This window comes from Pan paniscus, chromosome 2 (genome assembly GCF_029289425.2).
Source record: "Pan paniscus chromosome 2, NHGRI_mPanPan1-v2.0_pri, whole genome shotgun sequence".
In the NCBI taxonomy this organism is placed as follows: Eukaryota; Metazoa; Chordata; class Mammalia; order Primates; family Hominidae; genus Pan; species Pan paniscus.
In genome coordinates this window covers 38,188,735-38,209,165 of record NC_085926.1, presented here as the reverse complement: position 1 = coordinate 38,209,165, position 20,431 = coordinate 38,188,735, and the positions used below count along the sequence as shown (strand labels likewise).

Here is a 20,431-nt window from a genome sequence, read left to right as displayed (position 1 = left end):
CCACTAAAATAAAGCGTCCATACACCACTAAGGACAATTTACTCTTTATTGATTAAAAATGAAGAAAACATGCAGTAAAATACAAAGTCCAAAAAAAGGAGGAAAAAGTTGAATATTTTACATCTTCCATAACCTAGCATACATCATAAGGAGGAATCTCCACTTATTGGTACATCATTACTCTCTCCTCCAGATTATTAAATATTATCAGCTGGCTCTAGGATTTGGTTCAAAACTTAAGCAAAAACCCAACAAATCCTTTAGTCATTTAGAAAGACCAAACATTTCACAAATAGCATTGGCACATATTACTTTGTGCTATAGTTAGTCCCTACTCCAGGGACAAGGGGATCCTGGGACCTAGTCAAAGAGGTGCACTCTGAATCAGCATTCCTAGAAAGGAGTACAGTCACTCACTAGGTTACGTGCTGTTCCACCTGGGCAGTTTCTGTTCATGTATTTTCTCAGTATCACTGCACAAGCCAGCAAAGGGAGTCTACCACACATCATGCAGAAGAAGTAACACTGTCCTGGGACATGGTGTCTGTCTTCTAATTCCTAGCAGGGCAAACAATGAACTGAAAAGAAGGAGAAACCCCAGCCCAATTCTATTTGCCATGACTGCCCCACTGCAGTTCACAGGTAATGATGGGCTAGAGAAAGTGAACAGGGGATGGGCTGCTGCTCACTCCCAGCTAGGCACCAGACCATCTCCACAAAGAATGCTAGAACAGAGTGATGCTGCCACCCCTTGGATTCATAAATAAGTAGATTTTGATGGGTTTGAAAAAAAAAAAAAAAAAAACTCTAAGGTAAGCCACTAGTCTTGTGCCAAAGAAGATGCTATCTCTTTTCTATACCTCATTCCTACCTCTCCATCCTTGTTCCTCTGCATCCCCCCTCCACAAAAAAAGAAAAAGAAAAGCTAAGTATTTTTCTAGTAAACTGGTCAATCTTCTTTTCTCCCTCCTGGCTCAGCAGGCTCCCTCCTTTTACCAAGACTGCTGGGACGTTGAACTCCGGTGTCTGATCATCTCACCTACTCTCCTCCTAACTCCCAACTGAAATCCATCTCCTCTCTTCCTCCCCAACATCCATCTCTTTCCCAACATGCCTTTGCACCTAGAGCAGGTGAAGAAAGCCCATGACTAAAACTAAAGACTCAGAATGAAACAAAAGGTGTGACAAGTTATTTGTGGGGAAGGTTTTCAGATATGTTCCAAGAGAAAATAAGGTAAAACAACCTTGTTCATCAGACCAACAATGCTGGAAAGGGCTCGAGTGATTCTGTAAAGGGCAACTCTCCCCCTTTCCAGGGACCCACAGCCCATCTTTGTGTATCTTTTTAAGGCCAGATTGAGTATCCCACTCATATATAAAACTCGGTAGGGTTACTAGCAGTTAGACAAAGACTATGAAACGGTAGGAAAAAAGAAAAATCAACCTCACTGATTATTCACATATTGCATTATGAGTGCTCTTTTTTAAACCTAAAGAATAATTTATATTATTTCTGTAGAAAATCAAATGAACACTGTCTACTCATAAAACCTAAAGGTCACGGCACATGTGGTTTCACTTTCCATCTTGAGTTAGCTTCAGCACACAGAGACCCCCTCCAAAGGGTCAGTGCAGGAGAGCAGGCAGAAGGCAGGCCTCTCTGGCCCAGTGTGTGTCTCCTTTATTGCTGTAGAAATCTCAGCCTTGCATACCCATTTCCTCACGACTTGGAGGCCAGGCGAACTGATTTTCATGGGAGGATTGAGTTTTTCTTCAATTTAATATTTGAAAATAAATACTTCTCCAATGATATGAATTATGATTTTCCTGTTCAAAAACCACCTCTGGCAAAATTCACATTTACAAGCCATTACTCGATGTTGTCTGTAAAAACAATCCAAAGTTCCACTTTGAAGGATCCGATGGCTGAAGTTCGGCTACAGTCAGATGTTTTGCACCAGCTGAAGTTAAGGCTAGCAACCCTTTCTGGAGAGAGCAATGAAGAAGGGGGTGCCTGAGAGCAGCTTCAGCAAAACGCTTAGAAACACCATGAACAAAACAAGAACACAGTTTAGGCTGCCTCCATCTGAGGCTGTGCTTTTTCCTAACAAAGGTTGCTAGAATTCACATCAGGTACAAAGAAAAAACATTAAATTAAATTCTCTGGGCTCCAGCTGAACAATCAATTCTACTTCAGTGGTAAAGAGATATCCCAAGATGTCCATATCCTGGCAGGTGTGGGGGAACAGGCAGGATGAGGAAGCCCGATACAGCTGCTACTTTTCCACCTGGGCCATCATTGGAGTAAGGCAAGAATGAGCTGACAGATCTCCCTCCTGGGCCTTGAAGCACATGGGCCACTTCTCAGATGGAGGAAGACAGGGGACATATGAAGTAAGTTTACTAACGAACTCTGGGGATGCTGGCCACTAGTGATCCAACTTTTCTTTCCCTGTGGGAAAAGGAGGAATGATGGCAGGAAGAACATAAAGACTTCTAAAGCTCCTAGCCGGGAGGTTTGTTGCTGGGTTCTTTGGCAGTAGTGGGTTTAGGCCAATAGAAGCAACAGAGATACGCATGTGTGGAATCTCCTTAGGCCGCCTCTTCCAGGGTTGTGGTTTAGCTGATGCTGAGCTGGGCAAATCCTATCAGTTTACCATCATCAGGAATATCTGAGCCTTCGACACCAGATGCCTAAGAACCAAACAAAATGAGAAACTGTGATTATTTATAAACAAACTTGCAGGTAGCAAATAAAACAGACATGGGATAGTGGGAAGGTAGGCAGTGGGCAACAGGTCCCTAGGATACAAATAGGAGACTGACGAAGGTGTTTATTCCAGAAAAGAGGGGGGCTGGGTAAACAGCTAGAGTCAGACTGGCTAATAGTTTCTCTTATGAATAGCCAAGGGTCTCTGGGGTCAGAGGTTTCCTGGCATGGACAGAGGAAGAGTGGCCACTCAAAGGGAAACATCAGCCCAGGGCACTGGGGAGGCTAAATGAACACAATCCACCACATTTTAATATTCTCATCACTCAGGGGATATAGAAGCTGGTCTGGAGAAGCTGCCAGTGTATAAAAGGCAAGATGTTTTCATAAGGAAGAAGGGATGAGTACCAGTTTGAAAGTGACAGATCGATTTGACTGAGGTTCTTCCACAATTTTCTGCAAATTAGCTGCCACTGTAATCATACAAACAGAGAAGGTAATGAATGAGAAGTTACATAAATCCACTTTCAACCATATTTTAAAAGCTTAAATGGTAGTTAAGAATATGCTCCGTACAATCAAAATGGAAGCAGACAGATCAAATAATCACTCCCCTAATGAAAGTGTCTTTTAAACTCATTTCTAAGTAGTACACCTTGAACCACTGTCAAATTAACTTTCTTTAAAATGTTGTATTAACCTAGGAAAAACAGTCAGGTAAAAGAGGTATGATTTCCTGATTTATGGATCAGAAAGCCCAAGGCCAGAAGTCAACAAACCAGCCTGTGGTCTGTTTTTGTTCTCCGGCAAGCTAAGAGTGGTTTAAAAGTGACAGACACTGTACATGGCCCGCAAGGCCTAAACTATTTATTATCTGGTTTTTCACGGAAAACTGTGTCTAAGGACATGGTCTTTTCCTTCAGTAACATGGACCTGTGGCCTCACTGGGCCTTCTCTCTTCCTTCCTGCTTTTCTAGTACTAAATCTCTAATGACTTTTGCTCAACTTGGGCCACAAAAATTAGGTATCCAAAACAGATCAGATATGGCCAAGCTTACTTTAACTTGTGACTTTTGCCATAATTTCTATTAATCTCCTAAAGACCTTGGGTGTGCTTTCACTTACCATCATTGGAGGTCACAAAGCAAACTCAGAGGTGAAATTTTGTGTGTGTGTAAGGAACTGTCCCATTACCTATAATTTCAGCAAAGCCAAGAACCATTTCAAGAACCATCAGACCTACTCAGTGGAATAAAAAACCTGCTTTTCTATGTACTAAGTATACAGACAGAGACACAGGAGCACATGAGCAGAACGCAATGGAGTTACCTATTACTAAATCCCTTCCGTCGACCAGGCCAGCAGAAATGAGTTCCTGAGAGACACCCTCTGCTGTATCTGCAAGGACAAAGAAGACAGTGCTCTGTTTTTTGTGCGTGCTTGCCACTGTTAACTCTCACAGCTCGTGTGGGTGTCAGTGTGCCATGCTAGGCCCAAGCTGGATGCTAAATCCACAGAACCAAGAAGGCAGGCAGGGTCTTCCTTCTATACAAAGACTTTTCCTACCACTGAGATTATCTCAAGTGGAATTCTCACAGATCTAGCTAGAGGGCAGAATCTGTATAAACCAGGTAGCAAATATCTGAGACATGATGTTGAATACTGAACATCTCTAGGGCTAAAAAACCAGAATGATTCATTCTCAAAAACTAAGGCAACAATTTTTGTCTCAAAAAATTTTTGTCTCTTCTCTTTGGGAATCATACTCCAAGTTTTTTGCTAAAATCATTTACTTTTTTATTCTGGTGGGCTTTTCTTCTTATCTAGTTATTCCAGGTGGTACAATCTGAGCAATGGGTATAACCAGAAACTAAAAAGATGAGGACAGAATATCCCCAATTAACCTCATCTTCAACCAACTCAGTGGTATTGGTTGCCAAGGGCTTGAAAATGAGCCCCTCAGAGGGAACAGGAGGACTGCGGCGGAGACAGTGTCCACACATTCACACAGGCAACCAGCAATTTGAATTAATTCCTGAAAATGTGATGTTGCCTGGTGTTTAAAAAGTAAAACAGGTGACACCTCTGTACACCTGCATCTTTTCTCTTTAGTGGTTAGTTGCTCATGATAGTGAGACAGCAAGAAGAATAAGCATGATACACAGAACAGATACTTGCTGGCTACTCCCCAAATTAGAACACTGAGTAATAAAGGCAAGAAACAAAACACACCTTGTTCAAGGTGAAGTTCAACAGCCAGAAACAGTACATGACAGACCTCAGCTTCTGTCTGAGGAGAGAGGAGACTGCAGACCTTGTTTCTTTACCATCATGGAGGACAACCATGTATAAAGAATGAACTTTGGATTCTGACAGATCTGGTTTGAATTCCAGCTATACCTCTTTCCAGCTGTGTGACCTTGAACAAGTTACTTTGCCTTTAAGTCTTGATTTCATCATCGATAATATGGGGATAATAATTTTTCCTTAGTAGACTGCTGTGAGAATTTAATAAGATAACACTTAAGACAATGCCTGGCCTATAGTAAGCTGTAAAGAGCTATCATATATTTATTACTGTTTGTATTATTATACAAGGTTTTCTAAATGTGTTTAGTAGTCAACGAACTGCATTTTTATCTCACTCATATGCTCGCCAAAACCAGGAAAATTTTTATTATCCTTTAAAAGCAAAACTTCACAAAGGACAGAAACTTCACAACACATTTCATTGAATCACAAATTAGAAGCTATTTTGTTTTCAATCCATTTGATGCCTCACCTCTCCCAGGAGTAAATTCAAATCGAATATCATTTAGTTCTTTTTTGGAATTCCTATGAAAGAAAGCAGAATGCATAAAATAAGAATTTCTAAATTTATGCAAAGAGATTCTGCCAACATATATTAAGAAAGCTGTGCCTCAAGAAAGACTGTTTTGTTCCCATAGATCATATGATGTATTCAGATATGTTCACACTGCAGAGCTCAGAGCAAAACCAATTCGGAATGACCATCTAATTGTCCTACAACCCTTTGAATCTATGTCCCTTACTGATCAATATAAAAATTTCATGACTTTGAGTAGATTCTTATATGCCCACTCCCATCCTTATTCCCACACCAAGAACATATAAAACTAAGAGGAAAATTGTATGAGCACAGGGAGGTGTGATTAAAATGATACAGGATGCCTTTTTCATCCTTATCCCCACTCCTACATGCCCACAATTCATTGCCTACCTCTGGTGATCAGTCTTGGCAGACTCATAAAATGAAATACATGATACTCCCTCAAATTCCATAGGAATTCAAAGAATATATGAGAGATGGGGATAATAAGGAAAAATTTTAGAGGTAGTTTTTATATAGGACTTAACAGATATGCAGGATTTAGGTAGGCAGAGAGGATAGGGAAAGGAATTGGGTCCATACTGGTAGCAGAGTTACTATATGACTCCAGAAATTCAAACCTGACTGGTGAGGTACAGTTACAGTGATGATCACACCATGCACTGAGATTAAGCAGGATCCCTGGAGGTTTTGTTTAAAGACAGAGAAATGAGAACACTATATCTAAGGGCAGATATGCCTGCTCACTTAGGACTCAAATCTATTTTATATAAATAATGGAGAGGGTTTACTTCTATCTGATGAATAATATACTTGAGGATGTTACTGAAATTGTGCTTAAAATAGAACTACCCATCTCAAATATAACATGCCCCAAATGATTTTCCCTTGCATTGCGTTCTTTCTACACAGGTACATACAAACTTATACTTCTGCATGTATATACTACCTGAAATTTGCTTTTAGCTGTGTAAGTACATAGTTCAAATCAACTTCCAACCTAGACTTGATTATTAAGGGAGTCATTTAATTTTCTCTTTTCTCAGTATCCACCTTTCCACAGTACCGAAGAGTGCTATACATAGTCTGTGCTTAATACATTTCACAATAATTTTCTTAAAGTGTTATTCTTTATGTAGATTTAAAACAGCATGAAGTTGTCAAGACATCCTAGTAACTCAGAATTTTTGAGATGAGACCAGGTATACTAAGTAGGCTTCTGTAAAGGAAAGGTAACCAAATATGCTTTTCACATTTATGGCATAAATGCATTGCTCCTAGTGGCAAGGAGCAATGAGATTCTCCTTACCACATTCTCTTAAATAGCTCTTGCTGCCTCTATCTCCAATTAGGACCTTACAGAAAGATGACTAGGAATTTATATGTGCAAGGGGAATGAGTTAATGGTAATTCAGTGGAACTCTTTTTTAAAATGTTAATAATAGTTTTAAAAGGCCTGAGTTGCCTCAATTGATACTTTAATACTAATTTTTTTTCAAATGCATTTATGAGTAGAAAGAGACCTAACTAGAGCAATACAACAGCCATAGTGATTCTGACAAGAAAGCTCTGGAATTTGAATCCAGCTACTAGTGCTAGAGGCGGGAGTGGGGGGGTGGGGGGGGCAGGGAGTTAAAATGAACAGACTGCTACCTATGGCACTTCCTGCTGAGCAATCTGTCAGGACCTCTCTATATGTTCCCACCAAGAACCACCAATTTAGGGTACTTGCTGCAAAACAGAAACAGACTACAAAAACATTTAGAAGTTTCCTTTTAACCTTCTAAAAACAAGGCCTTTATTTGATCTATCACAATCAAAAAGTGCTCCCCTCTTGGGTTAGTTGATCTCAGAGTTTACCTCGTCACAATTATAAGACTGATCTTCAGATAAGCCAGTTAGTGCTGCTCCCCTAAAAACTGTTCCTCAATTACAGGCTACACCTCCTAACCCAAACTAGCTACACTGTAAATACACAAACTCATCACCAATTAGCACAGAAACAACTGAGAGAACATGTGCATCAGTTAGTCACAACACCTGCTAACATGCAGGTCCTCACACTGTTGCTATTATTTCTGGGGAAAAATAATACACCACCAAGCAAACAGAGCTTGATGCTGGAGGACATACAATCCTATCCAGTTACTCTCAGGCACAGACTATTACAGCACATGCAGAATATTCAGAAAACAAAACAAAACAAAACAAAAAATGTCTACTTACCTTAATCTTAGTACTAGACTGATTGGGATCTTGGTTTCTTGTGAACCTGATCCTGAAGACAAAGCCTAAAAAGCATTGAAAGGTATATAGTCATTGCCTGAAACATTAAGTGGGGAGGTGACTAATGGTCACTGGCAGAGGAATCATCTACTTGGCAGCAATTTTCTTCATCTCCAGCTGAGGTCATACTAATCCCCAGGACATTCCCTGCTGGAGGAGGACACGCACTCCAAGGCAGCAACAAAAGCTGAATGTCAGTTTAAGTCCAACACAATGAGAAAGACAACTCTCAAGCCCAGATGAAATTTCACATATAGCCACATTTACATTTTATATTTCTGAGACCCTTGTTCCCCTCTACAAGACTGAAAAACACAAAGCTAGGTTTCTCATTTTTAAAAAATCTGCCAGTGCACCATATGGCAGTACAAAAGGTAGACCTGAACCAGCTGCCCTTCAGAAATCCATCCAACCCATACATAGGTTCCAGTCTTTTTATCGCTAAACTAATCCTCTCTGAAAATTGTACAGCGCTTGCTTATGGGAGGACATGCATTCGATTTAAGTTGTTTATAAAATGAATCTAATTTTTCCATCAATTTTCCTAAGACAACTGTATCTTTTCCCATATGCCAAGCAGAAATGGAAAGCTTGAGGGATGCAAAGTTAAATGAAGTAAGTGCCATGACTAATTGGAAATGCTCAAAGCAGTGATCTCCAAAGGCAGAACACGAGATGATCTACTGGGGTGCAAAAGAAAAAAAAAAATCAGACCTTTAATTTACATTTCTTTTCATCTAAAACGTTAGACAAGAAAATGGAACTTCTAATATTTAATAAATGGATGCTGAAAGTCTTACTTTAACCATGTATCATAGGGCCACATGTTGTATGCAGTGTCTGAGGTTTATTGAAGGGAGAGAAGGAGTTACACAGCATGTAGCAGCCCACTGCGGGGCCTTCATTCACTTGGCTGCTCTCAATGAAGTATGATTTAATAAAGTTTGTGTGCACCTGGATAAATGAGTTTACAGATTATAATACCCGGACTTAACAAACCAACCCTCACAAAATTGACAAATAACTTAAAAAGAGTAATAGAGAAAAACCACAGAAAACAAAGAGTATTAATAAAAAGTATAAGCCTGAGTGAACAACAACAACAAAAACAGTACAGCCATCGATTCTCCTAGTCTCTGTTGAACTTCATGAGCTGCATTCTGAAGTTAAATGTAATTATCTAATACAAAGCTGACAAGAAATTAGCCCAAAATTTTTGATGTTTGAAATATTTCCATCATTAATTTATTCTGTTGCTTAAAAACCTGCATGTGATCCTTGTAAAATTCTCTTACCTGTACATGCTTAAAAATGTGAAGACAGAATTTCTAACTTGTTTCAAAATCTACCAAGACATTAACCTGATTACATTAGGTTATATTCCACGTTAATATCTGCTCTTTTCATCTATCCAAAGGAGTGACCATGAAACCATATCCCCGGCTTTACCTGAGCTGTTTTTGCTGGCTCTGCGGTGGGTGGGAGAGAGACTTGAGTTGGCTGTGTAGGAATCTGCCCAGCTGGCTGAGGTAGATGAGCAGAGATCTGTTCTGGAACTTGGAGCAAAGTACCCACAGGATCAGTTGTTGGAAAGAGCTGTAACAAAAACACACACAGTGTTGCTTAAGTTGTGTGGAAAGGGAGGCAGGTCTGCTGACAGCAAGTTCAGCCTTTCAGGGTGATATTTTCAAAGTAGTTTTTGGGTAGTGTACAGGTACTCTGAATATATCTATTCCAAATGGAAGTCAAATATTTCTAGGCTTTTAAACTTTTAACAACTCTATGAGGTATAATTTATATTTCTCTACATTTACCCACTGTAACTGTACAATTTGGCGATTTTTGTACCATATATAGAATTGTGCAACCATCACCACAATCGTTTTAGAACACTTCCATCACCCCCAAAAAGTCCTCTCATGCCTATAGTTAGTTCCTGCTTCCACACCCAGCCATAGGCAACAACTGATCCTAATTTCTATAAATTTGCTTTTCTGGATATTTCATATAAATGGAATCATATAATATATAGTCTTTTGTGTCTGTCTTCTTTCACTTTGCATTATATTTATCTTTAACAAAATCTATTCCATTCCTTTGCCCAGCAAAACAGCACCTCCAAAATACAGATTTAAGTATGTAATACAAAATTACAGAAGCTATATTTTTCCATGCATGAGGACTTTGTATTTCTTACAAAGACAATCAACCAATAATTCCTTAACATATCTGAAATGCATTTTAAAAGTGAATGTGATGCTTTAAAACTAAAAAAAGATATTTTATATATGTTATTTTGTATGTCTGAAATAGTTCATAAATTTTAATTATGTAGTTTGGGGGAAATGACTGATACTGAGTATAAAAACAAGTTAAACATATTCAAAATTATGCAGTTACTGGGGGAGAAAAAACGATGCAATAGCCAAAATGTAAAGTTGAAAGAGAAAAAATTCAAAGAGTAATAGTAGAGGCTGAATAGGTGATATTACATAAGCAAAATCAAGGAGACAAGGAATAAAATTTTGTGTTCATTTAACTTCATACATAAGAAGTCATAAATTACTCATTGGTTCTAGATTTTTACAAAAAAGTAGGCCTTTAAGAGTACTTTTGAAAATGTTAATTATTAATACTATTTCAAAAGACTATTAGCTTCCAAATTGTATGTACTTACATTTATCTATAGTAAAGATGGAAAGGATATATTTTTAAAAGTAACGAGAGGATGCACAGAAATTGGAACCCTCGTTGATGAGCACGTAAAATGGTGCTGCCTCTATGGAAAACAGTATGATGGTCCCTCAAAAAATTACAAATAGAAGTACCATATACCCAGCAATTTCACTTCTAGGTATACACCCCAAAGAATTGAAAGCAGGGTCTCAAAGAGATACTTGTACACCTATGTTGACAATGGCATAATTGACCACAGCTAAAAGGTAGAAGCAAACCAAGTGTCCACTGACAGATGAATAAAATGTGGTACGTGCACACACACACACACACACACAGAGGAATATTACTGACCCTTAAAAAGTAAGGACATTCTGACATATGCTACAACACTGACGAACCTGAGAACATTATGCTAAGTGAAATAGGCCGGTCACAAAATGACAAATACTGTATAATTCCACTTATATGAGGTACCTAGAGTAGGCAAATTCATAGACAGAAAATAGAATGGTGGTTGCCAGCGACTGGGGAGAATGCAGTTACCGTTTAATAGCCAGAGTTTTAGTATGGGAAGATAAAATAGTTCTGAAGATGGATGGTAGTGATGGTTGTACTACAGTGTGAATATACTTAATACCACTGGACTATATACTTGAAAATGATTAGGATGGTAAATTTTACATTACGTGAATTTTATTGCAAATTTAAAAACAAAGTAATGAGCATGAGAATATGAGTATGCAAGAGTTCATGTGGAGATGATATTTAGGCAAAGGAACAAGGAGAAGACTAAAAATAAAAACTAGATAATATGTAAAATAGCCTCTCATTCAATTTCTGAGAAATCAAGTATTAGTCAACATAGGTTAAATTAGAAGTAACAAATAATCCTGAAGTGTCAGTGGATTAAAACAACAGTTGTTTCTTGGACACACTTCAAGTCTATCTCTCGCCAGCGGGGGCTAACAAGCTCGGTATCATCCTCACTCAGGAATGCAGGTCATGGTAGCAGGAATAAGGAGACAAGGGGAATCATGAGTGGTTCTCACTTCTGCTAACATGCCACTGGCCAGAGTAACTGACATGGCATATGTAATTTCAAGGGGCAGGAAAACGCAATTCCCCTACCAAGAAGAGGAGCCACACATATAAGTGAACAACAGTTCTAATACAAGTTAACAGATATCGGCCTGTTAATATGTGAAGGAACAGTATTTGTTTTTACTCTTAATACAGTTCTATGTAAACAAATGTACATAATCACATACACAAATGTACTTTATATACAAAATAAATGAAAAAACAAAGGTTACTTTTTAGCAAAGAGGCAAGAATAGAATTGGTTTAAGAGTAAGAGATGTGTTAAAACCAAATACTGAGCTCAGAATGAAGATGCTGCCGGAAGTAAGACTGTATGACAGAACAGACCACAGAAATGATTGTCTTTCTCCGGTAATGAGAATAGGGAAAACCAGCCCAATAAGAATCTGTTTAACAAGATTTCCTATCATACTGACACAGTAACCACGGAAAATAGAATTTATTTCACAAGAGAAGAGGCTGAGGCTGAAAGAAAGAATTCAAAAAGGACAGGTGGCATTTGACAAATTCGCAAACAAATTAATGCAAAAACACTACTTTTCAGCAGGGCACATTGGCACATGCCTGTAATTCCAGCACTTTGGGAGGCCAAGGCAGGGAGACTGCCTGAGCCCAGGAGCTTGAGACCAGCCAGGGCAACATGGTGAGACCCTATCTCTAAAAAAAATACAAAAATTAGGCATGGTGGTGTGTGCCTGTGGTTCCACCTACCCAGGAGGCTGAGGTGGAAGGATCACTTGAGCCCCAGGAGGTCAAGGCTGCAGTGAGCCGTGATCGCACCACTGCACTCCAGCATGGGTGACAGAGTAAGACCCTGTCTCAAAATAAATAAATAAATAAATAACTTTTCACTTCCAGCAGCCCAAGCCAAAAATAAAAATAAAAAATTCACAAAATCAAAGAGGCAAGGAAGAACATTCTGAGCCCTTACGCCAACTTTTAAAATTTGATTGGTATAAAGTTGCATTCCCATTTAAGCACACATATGCACAAACAAAAGCACTTCAAATTGAAACCAAAACAAAAGCACATATACTTTAACAAGGATTCAATAATCACAATTACTTACCTCAGAATTTGATATTGATTCTTTCACTCGGGGAGACTAAAAGAAATACAAAAAGGATGATTGTTAACTCACAACTCAGGTTACTTGTAGTCAGTTCCAAACTGCAAGTGATGTTAAATGCAAATCAACTCCATTTAATTCTGATCCATATATTAACTCACCAGCAAGTCTACTGAAAGTTTTCTGGAAAAAATAACTGTCATGATAGTATTGTATTTTTTGTCCAGGTAGCCTGTAACAAATACATCAATGTACTTATCAATTTTAAAATTCCGTATTTTAAAATTGTGAGCTTTATAAGCATACATAATGGGACTGTCACATTCTCCAAAGTAAAATTCTTTCTACTAATCGTGAACATATTATGTATATAAGATCCCAGACCAAACCTAAACTTTTAAGCTAATTATCCAACACATTCTCAAAGCAGAGTAATTCTGTTTACAAGCTTTAATGGAGAAAACTCTTGAGCCAAAAATGATCTGAAAGCTGCATATAAAGAGTCTACTACCCTTATTCTTGGTGTTGGATATTTGGGAGTCTGGTATGTAAAGAAACATGGGTGGTCCAAAAATAAAGCATGGACCACTAGCAAAAATAAAGGTAGTGGAAATAAACTGATACTTGAGGTGAGGTCTCAAATATCTGGTGTAAACCACATTTATTAGGAAATGACCAATTACAATCTGCCATATGAAAATTTAAGCTGTTTATTTGGTAAATAATAAAAGTTAGCAGTAATTCTGGATACAGGCACTGTAGTTTACCAAAAAACTTACCTCTAAACGAATAACAATTTATGGTAAATTCTGACAATGATGGACTTAGTCAGAATATGTCAAAGATCAATTGATGGTTTTTTTTTTTAACACTTTTATCACCATTTCATTAAGGAGTAATCAAAGTTCAGGTAATAGCTAATGTAGCATACCAAGTAAGTGACCAACCCAAAACCTTTTTTTTTAAAAAAAAAAACAACTTTGTAAATAATGAATTCATCCAGACTACAAGAAAACTTTTGTAAATAATTTCAAACTTACAGAAAAGGTGCTAGAATAACAATACAAGAACATAAGTATACTCTTTACCCCAATTCATTTATTATTAACCTTTTTTCCCCTCATCTGCTCTATCATTTGGGTGCTCACTTTCTCTTTCTTTCTTTCTAAATATATTTTTCCTATACCATTTGAGAATAAGTTGCATATATCATGGCTGTTTACCACTTAATAATCAGAGTGTACATTTCCTAAGAATGAGATATTTTCTTATATAACTTCACACTATAGTTCTCATTAAATTTAACATGATATAATACTTTTATCTAATTTATAGCGTAAATGTCGACACTAATATCCTTTGTAGCCTTTTGTTTTTCCTCCAGTATAAAATGCAGTCTAGGATCATGTATTGCAGGTAGTTTTCACGTTTCTTAGATTTTTAAAATCTGGAACATCAACATTTTTGGAGAATACAGTCCCTCCACTCCCACCACATACTTTATTTTAATATATGTCCCTCACTTGGGGTTTATCTAATGTTTCCTTATTATTATATTTACATGAATTCCCACTTGGAATTCTACATACTGACGTGTCCTTCTTACTGTATCCCATGTTCATCTGCCCCTCGTTGGTGATGTTAATTTTAATCACCTAGTCAAGGAATTTTCCTACTTCTCCAGTATAAAAAAACCTTATTTTTTTCCCTTGTGGTGAATAGGTAATATGTGGGGGCACACTTTAAGACCTTGAAAATATCCTGCTTATCAAAACTTCCCCCTATATTTAGCTTCATTGATGATTCCTGCCTAATCCTATCCTTGCGACGATGATTGTAAAATGATGATTTTCCATCTCCAACACTCGTCCATATTTACTGGTCAGCACTTGGTAGCCTACTGCAATGAAGAACCATTCCTTTTCCCCCATTTGTTTATATATGTATTTGTTATTGGTATAGACTCATAGATAGCTATTTTCTAAATTGTTTATAATTAATTATTGCACTTTATTTTGGTGGTTAAATTGTCCCAGATTTTGCCAGTAGGAGTAACTTCGAGCTGGCGCTTGTGTCCTTATGAGTTGTTTTTTTTTTTTTTAAGTATCTTTTCCTTCTGGCAAAGGAACATAATATTCAAGATTCCCCTTATATTTTCCCTGCCCAAGCCCTGGAATCAACCATTTCTCAAAGGAGCTCTGCTTCCCTTTAGTGGGGAATGGTATTAGAGACCATTATCTGGATACAAGGCATGTCATTATTGGGGTTTCTTTGCTTTCAGGCCATTCAGTGGACAAAGCTGAGAAATATATGCAAGTACAGACACACGTATATACATACACGCACACACACATTCACACACATACTTTACAAAGCTTGAATTCACACCAATGCCTCCAATTCAAACCCATTGCCACAGGATTCTTTCTCACTTTGCCCTGTTCCATACCTGCGTATATCTTCTTCTATAGTGAGAATCCTGGCTCCCAAGAACATTGAGACATTTACTCATTTCCTCAATCCTACAAGAGTTTCTGAACTGTTTTGCATATACAACTATGAAAAATAATCCTAATAAAAGGAGCTCAAGGTTTGTCTTAAGTTTTCTTTCCCCCATCAACTCCACCTGAGAACACATAGTCAAATACTATATTCATAGGTTACTTGGATTCTTTCTTTTTATATTCCCCTTCAGTACAGTTACACATTCACTTAAAATATAATTGTAGACTTCCACTTCAGGCCATGATGAATAAACAGGGACCAGATTTATCTTTCTGCCTGAAAAAATCCCACCTCTGCAAAAAAAGACAAAATATATGAAGCAAAAATTTTCAAGACATTGGGCACTGGGCAAAGAAAAACAGTGATTCCTGGAAGACAGGGAAAAAAAGTGGTGGGCCTTGTCCCTACATACTGCCTTGAAAGCTTCCAAGCTGTGGCACAGGGAGGTGGAACCTAGATGAAATCCAAGGAACTGCCTGAGTTGAGGAAACAGAGCTAAGAGACCGGCAGACCAAGGCAGATTAAGTTGATAAAACAGTACAAGGAAGGAGAAAGCTACAAAGAGAGTGAACCCTAGATAGCTGCAGACGGTCACTTTTGAATGTTTGACAGAATACTTAGCAACGAATGCATGTGAGGAAATGCCTGAGAATAGGGGGGAAAACGTCAAAAACGATGAGAGGTAAGAGTGCATAGCACTCACACAGGGCCAGGAACAGTGCCTATTTCCACCAGCCCGACTGGAAAAACTAATAACTCACAGGTGATTGGGTAGTGTTCTCAAAAAGGTCTTGTCTCAGTAATGGGGAATAAATGGCTGTAGGCTGAACACTACTACAGACCCAACTAACAGATCATAAAAGCAAGATCTAAAAGCATTAAACTATTTCCAACTAACTTTAATGTATCCCCGAACAAAGCTCAAGAAGACTTACAGAAATACAAAATTGTCAGCAAGCAATAAGGTGAAAATTACAATGTTTGGCATCTAATCAGATTACTAGATATGGAGAAGCAGGAAAATACTCCTCAAGCCATAATGAATAACTAACAAAACAAAACCAATTCAGAATTGACATGGATGTTAGAATTAGAAGAGAAGGATGTTAAAATAGTTATCATAGCTGTATTACATATCTCCAAAAAGTTAAGTAGAGACATAGAAGATGTGAAAAAAATTAAACTTCTAGACTACTACAATGCCTGAGATGAAACAGGAACTGGATGGGATTAGCAGAAGATTAGATATTGCAGAAGATAAATAAACTTGAAAGCTAGCATAAAAACTACACAAAATAGACAGAAAAAAAGAATTTTAAAAAAATTAAGAGAAACAGTGGGCTGTGAGACAACTTCGAGCTGCCTAATATATATGTTACTGGGGGACAGAAAAAAATGTTGGAAAATATAATGGCTGAAAAATTTCCAAACTTGATAAAAACCTATAAACCCACAGATCCAAGAAGCTCAACAAACCCCAAGCACAAGAAACATGAAGAAAAATATACCTAGGCATATCACAATCAAATTTTCCAAAACCATTTGTAAAGAGGAAATCTTAAAAGCAGCCAGGGAAAAAAGACATGTTACTTATAAAGGAACAAGAATAAGAATGTCACAAAATTTCTCAGTGGAAAGATGCAAGCAAGAAGATGGTGAAGAAACATCTTTAAAATGCTGTAAGAAAAAAGCCTGTCAACCTGGAATTCTATACCCTACAAACACACATTCTCAAAACAAAGATATTTTCAGACATAAAATCATCACCAAAAGACTTACAACACAAAAAATATTAAGGAAAGTTTTTCAGGCATAAGGAAAATAATATAAAGATGGAAATCTGGATCTACATAAGAGCATTATGAATATGGGCGGAATTTTGTCAAAGCCTTTTTCAGAACCTATGAAAATAAAAATAACATTTTTCTCCTTAGATCTATCAATATTATGAGATTTCCTAATACTGAACCATCATTGCACCCTACCCCGTTTGGTCATGGTATATTATTTTCTTAACATAGTTCAATTTAGTTTTAAAAGACTCATGTTCTTAAAAAGAATTCATGGTCTCAAAAATGCTATAAAGATAACATGAAAAATACTGGACAGAAACTACTTATTCTGCGGCCAAAGTATATAAGTTTCTGTGTTGTTTAGATACCAATGTATTAGGTTATAAGAAAGCTACTATAACTATTTCAGAACTACCAAATTTATCTATAGATAGCTAGAGAGTAATAATTAGATACTGAAAAGCTATAATGTATCTCTCCAAATATTTGTTAGTCAGAAGAAAAATAGCATCATCATCCCTTTCACAGGAAGGTAGAACTACAAAATTCATGCAGCTTTAGCTTCCTCTGGTAGCTTTAATATAACAATACATGAGAGTATCAATTCAAACAGGAGTCACATGAAAAAGTAAGGAAGAAAGGATGCCATAGTCTCACATTTATAAAGAAACATTAAACTCACAATTGTATGTAAACGAATATTTGCATTTACCTTCTAAACAGTGTTTCCAAGCTTAGAGCTTAATCGATTTTTGCCAAGTTCCATTGGCAAGGCCTTTACAAACTTAGCTCTGCAGAAGGACTAGACTCAAATACCTCATTAGATAAACAAGGTCAACAAATATTCAGTGTTTATCAAGAGAGTCATAAGTGCTTTCACCAAAGCAGATCCTAAAAGCAGGAAGCAATATACCAGTATACTCACTATTCATCCCACAAAAACAGTCCTAAGCAGTCAAAGGTATAATACCCTCAAACATTTATATTTCCTTATAAACACTTCCAGTCTTAGGAATGAATGAGTCCTGACAACTTGAGGCAGTGCTTTTAGGCAAGAGTGATGAAATGAACCAAAAGGAAGACTCTTGTCTTCACTGTTTTTAGGAAACACACACACGTGTGCACGACAGATATCTAGGATATACCAACTGAATAAGAGATACACCATTCCTCCTTAGTAGAAGGATAACAGACTTCAGGGGAAAAGCTTCCATTGCTGGGCCTTCAAGTTCACTAACTTTTCTTCTGCAATGTCTAATTGGCCATTAATCCTATCCAGTGTATTTTGCATCTCAGACATTTGCAGCTTTCGTCTCTAGATTTGGTAGATTTGGGTCATTTTCATATACTCTAAATATTATCATATTCAAACAGATATCTAAGTCCAACTTTCCATGCAGAATTAACTGGGCTCCTATTATTAATAAGCTGTTCAAGAAAATCCTGTTACAATTGTATTCTTTATATTTTAGCTGGTTGAGCTGAACAAGAACTACAAAAAGTTCTAGCTAAAGTACACAGTTTAATAAAATTTACCCTGAGTTGTGAAATTGCTGCTTTCCCTTCCTCACTTTCTTCATCAAATTCATCATCACTCCACTCCCAGCCTCCATCCTCTGTCTTATGAAGACGGCCACTGGAACCTGGTACTCTCCGAACCTGCTCATTAGAAAGAGAAGTGGGTTATGGTGGTATTTCATGCTTACTAAGTAGAAAACTCCATATTTCTCTCTTCTTCTATCACTTCAATCCATTAAGTAGATAATCATTTTCCCCATAAATGTTCCCATACAAATTCATATCCTCCAACCATCACCTGCTCTCTGTTGACAATCTCTATTACCTGTCTTTAGTAACAACCGCTGTACTTCTATACTCTGAGCCCAAACATCAAAATCCTTTTTATGTAAAATCACAGGTAAAATCTGATTTTAAATGTCCTGAGACATTTAAGGAAAAAAAAAAAAGAGGTTTTGGGTGCTCAAAATGAATAAACCCAAGATTTAAAATCTGTTATTTTTTCTTTTTGTTAAGTCAAAATTATACTTGCATATGATTTCAAGAGTACTAGAGCTGTGCATGTTTTGTTAAGAAAAACAGCAACCTCCTAACCTTCAGCTTCATCTCCACTGGCAACCACTTTCAACTCATTTTAGCTAATCTTTTTTGGACATTCATCTCTTGAACATGTGTTCCTATCATTATTCACTGATTTTTTGGTGTTAGGAATTATCTGTAGGACTTCCCACAATAGAAGATGAAAATTTAACTCTTATGAAATCTCTATTCTTTTCTCAAGATATACTATAATTTTGGTTAGATCAATATTCAATGTTTTCATAACATGATTATATATATCATATTCAGAGCTGAACCTTATCATACATTACCACTTCTATTTCCCCTGTAGTTAGTATTTATTCTCTCAGCTGTTTATAACTCCTTTTACCACATTCAAACGGGTATTCTGTCGGTATCATCTTCTTGAAGAAGACTCTCACCAGAACCTCCTGATCTGTTCCATCCTAGACTGGTTTCACAGCATGTCTCCTATTTCAGATCAAATTCTACCATCAGCCAGAGGATTGTGCGTCCTGGACCACATGACTTCTGTTTTTAGTTTAAGCACCATCTCCACTATTACCATGTATTAAAGTCATGCATTTCTGAACTTATCTTGATTCCATCTTCACACTTCATTCGTTGTTTGGTTAAAAAAGAAAAGGCTGCATCAGTAATTATTTTCTTTCATACCTTTGAAGAAAACTGCCTCATTGTTTGGCTTCCAGAAGTGCTGCTGAGGTGATCATGACTCCTGATCCTGTCTGTGACATTTCCCCCCTCCCTGGAAGACTACAGATTCTTCTTTTTGCCTCCAGTATTCTAACTTATCATGGTAATGTATGTCAGCATTAGTCTATTTTTATTAATTGTGCTGAGTACTCAAGACTCTTTCAATCTGGAAATTCATGACCATCCAGTTTTGGACATTTTTCTTGAATTATTTTGTCAATGATTTACTTTCTTCTGTTTTTCTCAGTTCTCCTTTTCTGGAATTCTCTTTACTCAAATGCTGTACCTTCTCAAATGGTCCTCTAATCTCAGCTTTTTTGTTATCTATATCTGGGCCTTTTGAACTCTTTTCTGGGAAATTTCCTCAACCTTTGTATTGAATTTTTCATTTCTTCTGTTTTCAATTTCCAAAAGCTTTTTGTTGGTACTGGTCCTGGTTCTCTAAAAGCTCCCTTATAATTCATATACCATACAACTGAACCACTCAAAGTATACAGTTCAATGATTTTTAGTATATTCAAAGTTGTGCAACCATCACTACCATCAAATTTAGAACATTTTTATCACTCCCTACAAGACATGCCATACTCTTTAGCAGTAACTGCCCATTTCTCTCCAAAACCCCCAGTCCTAAGTTACCACTA

General features: G+C 37.3%; 1 protein-coding gene across 4 annotated transcripts in view; it reads right to left on the bottom strand.

Moving 5' to 3' along the window:
- Positions 1–32: 32 nt before the first annotated feature.
- Positions 33–20,431, bottom strand: part of OXSR1 (oxidative stress responsive kinase 1) — a 93,375-nt gene continuing 72,976 nt past the window's right edge. For all 4 annotated transcript variants that reach the window (XM_003826097.6, XM_055109658.2, XM_055109659.1 and 1 more), the window contains 8 exons: positions 18,531–18,653; positions 12,697–12,732; positions 9,297–9,443; positions 7,788–7,852; positions 5,493–5,545; positions 4,040–4,108; positions 3,119–3,183; positions 33–2,694 (listed from right to left, as the gene is read on the bottom strand). In XM_003826097.6, the coding sequence (XP_003826145.2) occupies positions 2,620–2,694; positions 3,119–3,183; positions 4,040–4,108; positions 5,493–5,545; positions 7,788–7,852; positions 9,297–9,443; positions 12,697–12,732; positions 18,531–18,653 (633 nt within the window). In that variant the 3' untranslated portion in view covers positions 33–2,619. The remainder of the gene's footprint in view (positions 2,695–3,118; positions 3,184–4,039; positions 4,109–5,492; positions 5,546–7,787; positions 7,853–9,296; positions 9,444–12,696; positions 12,733–18,530; positions 18,654–20,431) is intronic.